Here is a 10,683-nt window from a genome sequence, read left to right on the forward strand (position 1 = left end):
GATACTTGGCTATACATTCGCACACAGCGGTAAGTACATACATACATACATACATAAACTCACGCCCGTTATGCCTAATGGGGTGGGCAGAGCCACAAGTAATCAAAGACAACTTGCAGCCACTGTTGATACGATGTCATAAGCTGGATATGATGAACCTTATGGTGATAAGGGATCAGCCAATCAGCGGTCAGCGGTAAGTACATACATTCAATAAAATCGTGCCAAATTAAGAAAGTACGCATCGTCTTATTGCGTATATCACCGCGTGGTTCTTTGTACCGCGGTCGGGTTATATTGCGACTCGGATTGCCCGGAAGTACTTGTTTTAGTGTATTTTAAAGTAAAATAATAATTTTCGTGGGTTTTACTGCGAAAATAAAAATGTTTATACTATGATAACATTGATGATGATCATTATTTATTAGAAATATAATGTTCCATCTTTTGTTTTTCGCTTTGAGCTTCTATTTTTGCAAGTTTTTAGCACTTCCCCGTGTTGCCAGTTCGGCGCCTAATCGCGCATTGAGGTAAAGTACTGTTAACGTCGCTATATTAACAGTAACTTTGCGTTCCACTTTTTGAGCGCTGATGTTCAATCTACGGTAGTAAATCTATGCTTGAGATACCTACTAAATTCATTTTATATTTCCGACAAAAAGTATAGGTAAGTAAGTCCAAAAAGTTATAAATCCATGATCCTAGGAAATCCCAGTATGGATGTCGCCGCATTTCTAGTTATAAAAAGTTTTATCGCGTAGAAGGAATTTACTTGGTTCGTTATTTTTTTAAAAACGTGACTTATAAAACGTATTTATGTGGCGACATTACACGAGTAAGCAACAGTTTAAGTAATAATAACAAATTACTTTTTAATAAGGAAATATTAAATATTAGTATCACTAGCTATCTAATTTTCTAATAACAGAAATTATAATTAAAATACGTTTTAAAATATGATACACGTGTAACTTTAAAGGCCTGGTTTAGGCTAGAAAGAACCTGATCTAAATCCAGACAATTACGAAGTTGCACACAGGAATGATGATTTTGCCTATTCTCGGAATGAATTCACAAGAGTGATCTCATATATGTATTACTAGCGGCCGCCCGCGACTTCGTCCGCGTAGATTTCGGTTTCCGCGGTAAGAATTTCCGATTTTTTTAAATATTAAATTTAGGGTATAGACTCTCAATTTAATAATTAAAAAAATCGTATATAGATCAATCACTACACAGCCCTAATCATAGGCCTGGCTTTTTTGTAGAACCATTTAAGATAAACACTTCCATAATATCATACATTACATAATATGTGTAACGGTTTTGTCAGCGCACGCCAGAATTGCTCGCAGATGGTAGATGTTTTCCAACTTACTCTCCAACTTATCGTCACATTTTTGACAAAACACATAATATATTTATAAATTGCAGCCTATGTGTTATTCTGATGTATAAGCTACATTATTGTAAAGTTTCATTAAAATCCATTCAGTAGTTTTTGCGTGACAGAGTGACAAACATCCATACTCACAAACTTTCACTTTTATAATATTAGTAAGATGTGATTTATTTACTGCACTATAGCTTTAGGCTCAGGTAATGTGGTAATGTAATGATCACTTTAAATAAATAACAAGAGCCTGCTCGAAGAATACCCCAAGTTTCACTTTGTCTTTTCCGTGCTAAGTATTTGTTCTTCGTCAGTCCATAGGTGGTTTTATTTATTTATTAAAAATAAATACAGTACTTAATAAATTTTTTTACAGTTGACGGTGTAACAAAACTTTGGTGTGTCCGTTTGGTTTGTTTGGTTTTCGAAAGCTATTTGGTAGAAGTCAATCACGCAAGAAAGAATACATGTACTTATATATTTTTAATATATAAAATGGCATTAGCCTTTGGTTAAAAGATAACGTCTTTATTTAGATAATCTTCAAAAGAAAAGATACGCGGTAACTTCATTTGAAAAAAAAAAAAAACATAATATCACTGAACTAGCTAGCAAACAGGAAGAATACCCTATAAACGAGGGGTTTGGGTCACCGAGGGAAAATAACTTATATATTAATAATATTTTACAGAAACATTGAATATGTACCATTTATTCAAATAACTAAAAGCTCCTTTTGTCGAAACAGATATTATTGATTTTATTATGTCTTTGAATTTTTTTTCTGTTAACCCTGGTCTTTATCGATCTATAGAGATATTGTATTTATTATTGACGACTAAAAAATGTATCCACATAACGTGCACATTGAATGGATCAAAATCAAATCATTTATTTGCAGTAACTGTGGTACATTGGTTGTTACATATGACTAAATTAAAATTTCACACATTTAACCAAAACAATATTGATGATTATATTATCTGTTAAACTAGTTACTCATTATATTTGACGCGACTTATTCTAGGCCTCAGACGGCATAAACTACTTGGCCAGAAAGATATAACACTACTTACTTCATAACTATCTATTGAATAGATTTTCCCTTCCCGGCTATTAAGCCCGAGTTTTATTTATTGTTAGGTACATTACCATTCAAGTACCTACCTAATATACAGGACTTACAATGCAAATGTTGTCTGTAAATTTGGCAGACATTGTATTGCAATGGCAGCATCATTACTATCTTGCTAAGAACAAAGAGTTATAAAGAAACTTTGATTCCACATCCTTTATTATAAAATGTTCCACAGGTTATCAAAAAGGGTCTGTTTTGTCACTTTGTTATTGGTTAGTATCTTATTATTTAGCACATTAGGCTATCATTGAATCAATGACTTTTCTTGCACATACTACTAGTACAATAATACTTACGAAACAGTTGCAAATAAACAAAATTAGCACGATTAGAGCAAAATAAGCTTATTAATTTAGGCTATCTTACAGTGTAGGCATCGGCAAAAAGTAAAATATATGTCGAGGATATACTTACTTAAGTAAATATAACAAAGTTGAATTAATTCTAATTCAAAGATGTAAAATGATTTACTTATATCGCCACTCAATGAAAAATATTTTCTGATGTAATCAGAGTTCTCTTATATGGGAATACTTTAGTTTAAGTATGCCTATTGCCTCCTTCAAACATTCTTAGTTCTTGGGCAAGGAAACCCATGACTTGAGTCGCGAGTCGGAGACGAGAGGTCAGGGGGGTAAACACCGTTTCAGTTCGTTGCGGACTCTGCAATAAGTTGATTGAATCCGGGGGAAACTCACAAGTAAGTTGTCTTGATACCGGAACCAGTAACCGGGATATATCCATGACTTTCGCTAGCACTTTCCGGGCCTATTTGGTTGTGTATCAGAAAACGTCAAATACAAATTTGTGTTTGTATATTTCTTGAAACATTTCTCTATTAATATTAAAAATGCGTAAAAGCTTTTGTTGGTTTGGCTTTCTTTCTTGCTGCAACGGATCGTGATGATAATGTTTATAGATAGTTTATAAATATATGAGCCAAATATCGTTCCGGTTGATTGAGGGGAGGCCTGTGCCTAGCAGTGGGACGTATTTAGGCATGTATGTATTAGCCAAAGAGTAACATGTGCTACTTTTTGTTCGAAAAGAAATACATCTCGTACGTAGTTCAGGACCTTTTTAGATCCACAGGCTTAAATCTTGATTAACCGTTGTTTTTCCTAAAAACTAAGGGAGTAAAACGGGTAAAAGGTATAAGTAGGCTTGGTACTAAAAGTGGCTGCTGGTTTGTCATTTGCCGACTTGTAACTCACTCTAATAGAGATTGAATTGATAAGTTTATGTGTCCATGTTTTATATGTATAAATCAGGATACAATTTTATTATACTCGCTTACGTACCTATATTCTGGGGTACTTACCCGGAAACTTTATGAATAAACCAAGAGAAACAGAAATTATAACCTCCGTTTACTTCCTTCTCTAGAATAAATATTTCTCTTCATAATATTATTGAATAATTCCAGTCTTCATTCATTCTGGGCTGATGTAATTTCATCATGTTTATTTGTCAACCTGTCACGGGCCATAACCGTGGCAATCCACCACCTACCGGGCTGGGAGTAGGATGAAACGGACACAGGTTTTTATTATTTTGTCCTCTGACAAAACTGCCAGCTATAAAACTATAAGTAGGTCATAGTTCCGCGTTCGTGTTTAAAAAATGCACGAGAATGTCAGAAAATGTAGATATGTAACATTTTGTTTCCTTGGAAAGGTAGAAGTGTAAAGAAATTCGGGTAGAGTATAGAAAGGGTAGAGTGTAGAAAGGAGAGCATCAATAGATAGGATACAAACGTTGCCACAATTCGAAACAAAATAGTGACATAAATGATTCTATTTTGGAATACATCACCAAGTAAGGAAATAATTATGAATGATTCTAATTAAAATGTCAAGTTTTTTGGCTTCGTTCTTCACATAATTGGCCGTACAAAACAAAGAACTTGGTAAATTTCCGGCGTCACGTAAAACAAAAACTTTGCCGAAATTGGTTTAAAGGTTGCGAAACTTTTTTCATAAATCAGTTTGTAAAATAACTGGCGAATCTTTAAATTAAATCTTTACTTAATTTTTCATTATTTGATGTTATCACTCTAGAGCGACGATTGATTTAAGGGTCATTCCTTACGGCGTGATTTTTGACGACCTAACTCATTAATTTATAGCCGCGATCTATTAATTTGTAAAGTGTACCTATATCTACGTTGTCATATGATACAAATTCCGAGTTCCGATTTTCGTTTCCTTTAATTTTCATGTCAATCCCCCGTAGACATCGTTAAAATCATCATTTGCGTTAGAATTTAAACCTACTTCTATCTGCATTAATGCTATTCCTAATGTCATTCCTATAATCCTTAGCAAGCGCATTGATCAGTGTAATATAATTTATCAGTTCAACACAGCTTTGTTGCCATTCCAATTCGTTCTCTGTTGCGTTGTACGACATTACACAGGAAGAATTAAATGGTATTATTTCCATACCGGCATTGCAGGTTTCCGTAAGTTTCCAATGTTGTTTAATGTATCGATGAAACGTAAGTTGATGTTGGTGCTCCTTTTTAGCTGATTGTAAACTGAGAATATATTAATATTTAAAAAAATATAAATTTGAAAACTAAAAATAATCACGCTCGAAAAAGTAAGAAACAAGAAAATATTCTCTTTTATTCGTTGTCACCTAACTTTTACACAAATAAGATCAGAGTAAAAGAAAGAACGATTTGAAAAAGACAAGCAGCCATCCTTACAATTAAAGAGATTTTACAATTTTAATTATATTTTGTTCATTTCAAGTTAGTTTTAACGTTTTCAGTAGTTCTCCATTTTTTGTCCTAAACGGAGACTTAGATAGTATGTACTGTTGTTAATAAACGATACAGGCTTTGCCTAGTGTAAGAATCATAGATATTGCTTCTGAAAAACGTAAACTCAGTGAAAATTGTAAACTTACACAAAAACATGTAATGCTGATTTTGTAAAAATTGTACCTTTTTTTCTGAATAAATAAATATTATTATTTTCGAACGTTCCTGGGAACGGCACATACGCGGTTTCGATTCGATACGCTAGCGAGCAGTAAGTATTATTCTTTTTTCTATGCTATCGGTAATTCGGTACAATACGGGGATACGATACCCACAATGATACATAATAATGGGCCACCTTTAAAGAGACAAATAAAACGCAACATTTGGGTTCGTTTCTGGATTAGGGTTATCATCGCGGAATTTTGTACGTACATGTGCATTGTTTATATTCGTGTTGCTCTTATCAATGCCACGCTCACATGGGTCTCTTTTATTGCGAAACTTATCAATCTACGTCCATAAAAATAATTTAATATTAGCTTCCGTCTACTTCATTACACCACTGGGAAATATAATTTGATAAGTTTAATTGGCATAAACATAAACCTAAACCTATTTATACATCACAAAACATATATCCGGAATGTATTTTTAATATATGTTTTAAGTGCAATAAAGACTTGTGTATTGTATTGTATTCGTCATACGTCTCATTGCTGGGCGTAGGTTGAAAAAAAAAAACAAAGGAAAAAGAAGAACAAAAAAATCAAAAAGGATCATAAAGGATGTGATGCATGCCCATGTAAGGTTTGATGGAGCGTTAATTACCACAATCATTTATTGTATTTACTGATTTTTTGTACCGATGATGGTGCCGATTCCGCCGGATACAAACTTAGTTTTGGTTTTAGTTTGACAGCTGTAATACTAGCTCTATCTCTTTCTTGAACTTTTCTAAGTCAGTGGGTGGACCATTTGAATGAATGGTTGATAATGTACCACCAACTAGTCTTTTAATTAATATTATTGTAATAGTAGTAACCCCCCCCCCCCCACCACCCCCCACCCCCTTCCGGTTGATTGAGGAGAGGCCTGTGCCCAGCTATGGGACGTATATAGGCTGTTTATGTTATGTATAATATTAGTAATATCTTAAGAACGGGCGGAAGGCAAGAGGGAAACCACTGCCCTATTTTTCCCTAAAAAAGTAGCATTGAAAATGCTGCACCGACAAGAGCGTGGCTCTTAAATGATGATGAGTAGTAATAATATCTTATAAATATTAAACACCATTATTAGATATTGAAATACTGTTTTATGAATAAAACTCCTAAGTATGAAATTATTCAACCTACCTAATCAAAACATTATTTAGATAGTATTATTCGCGAAAATAATACAAAAAAGGTATTTTAAAAGTATTTTGTGGCACCTATTGTGATTTATATATTATAATTCTAATAATCTTGATGATAATTGATGACTTCGCGGACCACTTTGGGAAGTTTCAGGGACCATCAGGGGTCCGCGGACCAGTTAAGAACTACTATTCTAAATGAAAGATGAAAAAACTTAGAGCTATAAAACTAAAATTGGAATTAAATTGGAATTGGTCTTTGATAGACAAGAATGGAGAATGCTACATAGACAAGAGCGTGGTTCTTAAATTAGTAATGTGAAAACTAAAATTAAGTTAAATATTGTCGCCAGAATCGGCGCCAATATGCAAAAGGGACGCGGCAGTAACGTAATATCGTTTATAAAACCAGTCTTGCTAAGATTCTATCAGCTTATCCGAGTCGTTCGCGTTAGTCGCCCCCGTATTTATTGCGAAATGGGGTACATCCATAACTGTCATGGCGGATGCCACGGATATCCGTCGATGCGTCACGCGTGGCTCCAAGTTAGCCCACTTGTCCCCAACTTAGTCGACTCTTGTCAGGTCTGGGGTACAATTTTGTTAGGAGCAATCATTTTATTTTTTCGGGGAAGGTTTGAATTGAGTTAGCTTGATTTTACGTTTTTTGTTTTTGGCAATTCATATTATAGCTCTTCTGTGAATCCCACACGTATTTTTCGATTATATTATAAACTGTTGAAGTGACTATGATGTAGTATAATATGGAATAGGTTATTATATGTATGTTATATTTATTGTTGTAATATATGTGTATAATACCTATACACGGTGTTAGATACTTCGTAACGAATACTGAAGGGAATGATTCAGACCGTAATTCTGAGAATTCCGAGTTGATATCAAGTGGAGAGTTACCTGTCGGAAAATTCCACTTGATATCATTTCATGTCACTAACACACTGTGTATCTCAAATTATGAAATAAATATATTATCATCGCCGTTTTCACGCAGCGTGTGTCTTTGTTATTTTTATTTATAGATAACGCATATTCATAAAATATCAAAAAGGCCTGTTAGAAGTGCAGTCGACTCCCATTTCTTTTGATTGAGGGTTGTCCCATAGACTTAGTCGTAATCTTCTGTTCCCCTTTTACCTATGTGGAAAGGTCTTGAAAAAGCGAGAAGTAGTAGAAAAGAGTGGATATGGGGAAGAGCGAGAGAGAGAAGGAAAAGAGGAAGAGAGGGAGGAGAGAAACAAAGACAAGGGCTGTCTATGGTGTGTCTTTACTTTCTTACTTTCTAAGACCGAAAAGAATATGAAACAACCTACACGCTACGCTACTGTGGAGGTTAAGAGTACACCCATCACGTTGGTTTCACAGAAAGCTCAGGTAAAGCGAGGATAGATAGTTTATCTACCGATGGCTGTAAGTACCTCTGACTCACTTTGAAGTAATAGTCATGATTTTATGTTATATTGTTGAAGGCAGGCAGTTATACCCCGTTACAAAGCTCGCTATACTATACATAAATCGTAAGAAAAAGGTGTGAATTGTCATTTAAATTTGCTCTTCATGTCGTCTAGCCATCCCGGAAGATACACAGACTGCAGTACGCATATTCCCCAATTCCTTCCAAGTTTGGCTCTGTGTCCGGACCCCTTGTTAACTGAATTATGTTGTAGAAACACGAGTGCTCCTCGCGACCCTCTGAATAAATCTCGTACTTGAAAGAATTACTCTTCAAGAGTAGCCACCATCGATGTCGAGTTTTACTGTTGTTTTTGTTATTTCATTTCGGATGTATTTGTACAGCAGGGAGCAAACAGTATCCATGTTGATACAAGCCGTCAAAATGAATGAATTTTCCGTCTATTTTTTTTAACTGTGCAACAAGCTCAAGTTTTGCCAGCGAGTTTTAGCTTTCGTAAAAGTTTTTGATTAAATGGCTTCTTATTTTGTTGCTTTTTCTCGAGTTGCATTGTTTGATGAAGATTGCATTGGAATGACGAATTTAGTTTAAAAATAAGCAAGTTAATCTAGTTGTAAATGTTGTAACCTAAAGTAATGAGTCGTGTCTTTTGTCTGAAAATGTTTTTGCGTCTGTCCATGGTTCGGATTCTTATAATTCCTTTTTATTGCATTATTTTGTCTACTGAATTTTGACTCTACATATCCGTAGTACCTGTATGTGGTTATATTTTCTAGGTATAATGAAAATGTTAAACCGGTAACAGGTAAAGTTATACCTACGTATAATTTACAATACTCTATTATAATCTGACTTTTTACTGTTATTATGAGATTATCAACACATTACTTATAAGTTATAACTGAAACAAAATACGTAGGTATCAAATATTGAAAGTTATCGACTACTAATTGTTTGAAATGCTGAGATGTTTCCCCTTTCATTATCATAAAATATAAAAATGAGTTTAATTAATGACCCCATTTCACTTTATTTGCAAAAGATTAATTTACTAAAATCAAATCAAGTGAATCTTCAAGTGAAGCTATCCACAGAATACAATTTTAAAACATTCATAAATATAAATATAGATTTTTACGGAAACAAAACTACGGAATACATTTGCAAGTAAAAAATATTCGCATATCAAATGCAGGGATAAAAAAATATACCCATTAAAGTACCTACCTACATAAAAAATATGGTGTATTATTTGTATATTGCAGATTTAGATATAAGTAGATAGATATGTTCTGTTACTAATAGGTAGGTACCCAAATGACTGTTGACAGATAGTTATATAAAATCTGTTGATATTATTTTGATCTCTTCATTTACTTAGGTTAGGCTTATATGTATGCATTTTTTATGACAAACTTTTATGTCAACGGTGTTGAAATATCAAGAAAAATGATTAAAATTTTAACGACCCGGAACATACGACGTGAGATTGCGTGCTAACCGTGAATAAATCAGGTACAGCACCTAATCTTATTTATAAACAAAACTTTCCCAAGTTGCGAAACTAAGCTGTGCAGTTGCACTCACCTGTGGTGGAGTAGCAGGCCGTTAGAAACGCTATCCATATGACACAGTATAAATGTATAAAAAGAGTCATTGTGGTGTCACATTGAATAGTTCACCTGTGTTTGGTACGATCGCGTGGTTGTGTGGAGCGGGCCGCGAGCGAGCGTCCCATCGCGCGCGAGGCTCTGAAGTCACTGCCGCGGGGTGCCTACTCCCGCTAACTACCCCAGCCAGATAAACAAGGGCGAGAAATCCGGGAACAGACAAGCCGTCTCGCCAGTATACTCACTGAAACGGCATAATAAAATAATACAAAAGACGAATAAGTACAATAAACCAAGCCACAGTCCGTTTATCAAATTAATATTCAGGAGTTGTTTAAGTTAGAGTACCTACTCACTTATATTACTTAACGAACTTTACAAAAGTTTCCAACCTTTTCTATTTATGTAACAGATTATATAAATAGAAAAGGTAGAACAGATTCTATACTATCATCTTTTATATGCATCTTTGAAATAAGAAAAACTTAAAACGTTTATAGAATTCGTTCTTGGAGTCACAGAACGTATTTAGATCTCGATAAGACGTCAATTCCCAGAAGGAATTCATATTACTGATAACAGTAATCATATGATACGGTGGCTCAATATCCGAAACAGCGAATTTTCCGTGCAGACTCCCGATAAATGGCGTCTGTGGGCTACAATGTGTATTGTTATTGTGATATCATGCACCGCGAGGAGATCGTTCCCAACAACCCTTCAAGACTTAAGGCACTCGCTACGGAAAAAGACATACCACTTTAAATGACTAAAGAATAGAACAGGATCTCTTATATGCAAATCGTTTACATCATCGTGTAAAACATGCATTCAGGGTGTTAGTGACATCGTAACGAAAACTTTGAGGGATAATTCAAGCCACGATTCTGAGTTGATATCAATAGGAATTTTCCATCGCAAAAGTATAGAAATGATAATCATTTAAAAAAACAAAAAAAAGTCATGAATTTTGCGAC

At 34.4% G+C, this 10,683-nt stretch overlaps 1 protein-coding gene across 3 annotated transcripts in view; it reads right to left on the reverse strand.

Annotated features, from left to right (window-relative positions):
• LOC126370079 (lachesin-like) overlaps nucleotides 1-9,846 on the reverse strand; it is a 29,850-nt gene extending 20,004 nt beyond the window's left edge. For all 3 annotated transcript variants that reach the window (XM_050014794.1, XM_050014793.1, XM_050014792.1), the window contains exon 1: nucleotides 9,684-9,846. In XM_050014794.1, the coding sequence (XP_049870751.1) occupies nucleotides 9,684-9,753 (70 nt within the window). In that variant the 5' untranslated portion in view covers nucleotides 9,754-9,846. The remainder of the gene's footprint in view (nucleotides 1-9,683) is intronic.
• Between the last annotated feature and the right edge of the window lie 837 nt (nucleotides 9,847-10,683).

This window comes from Pectinophora gossypiella, chromosome 10, assembly GCF_024362695.1.
Source record: "Pectinophora gossypiella chromosome 10, ilPecGoss1.1, whole genome shotgun sequence".
Taxonomy (NCBI): Eukaryota; Metazoa; Arthropoda; class Insecta; order Lepidoptera; family Gelechiidae; genus Pectinophora; species Pectinophora gossypiella.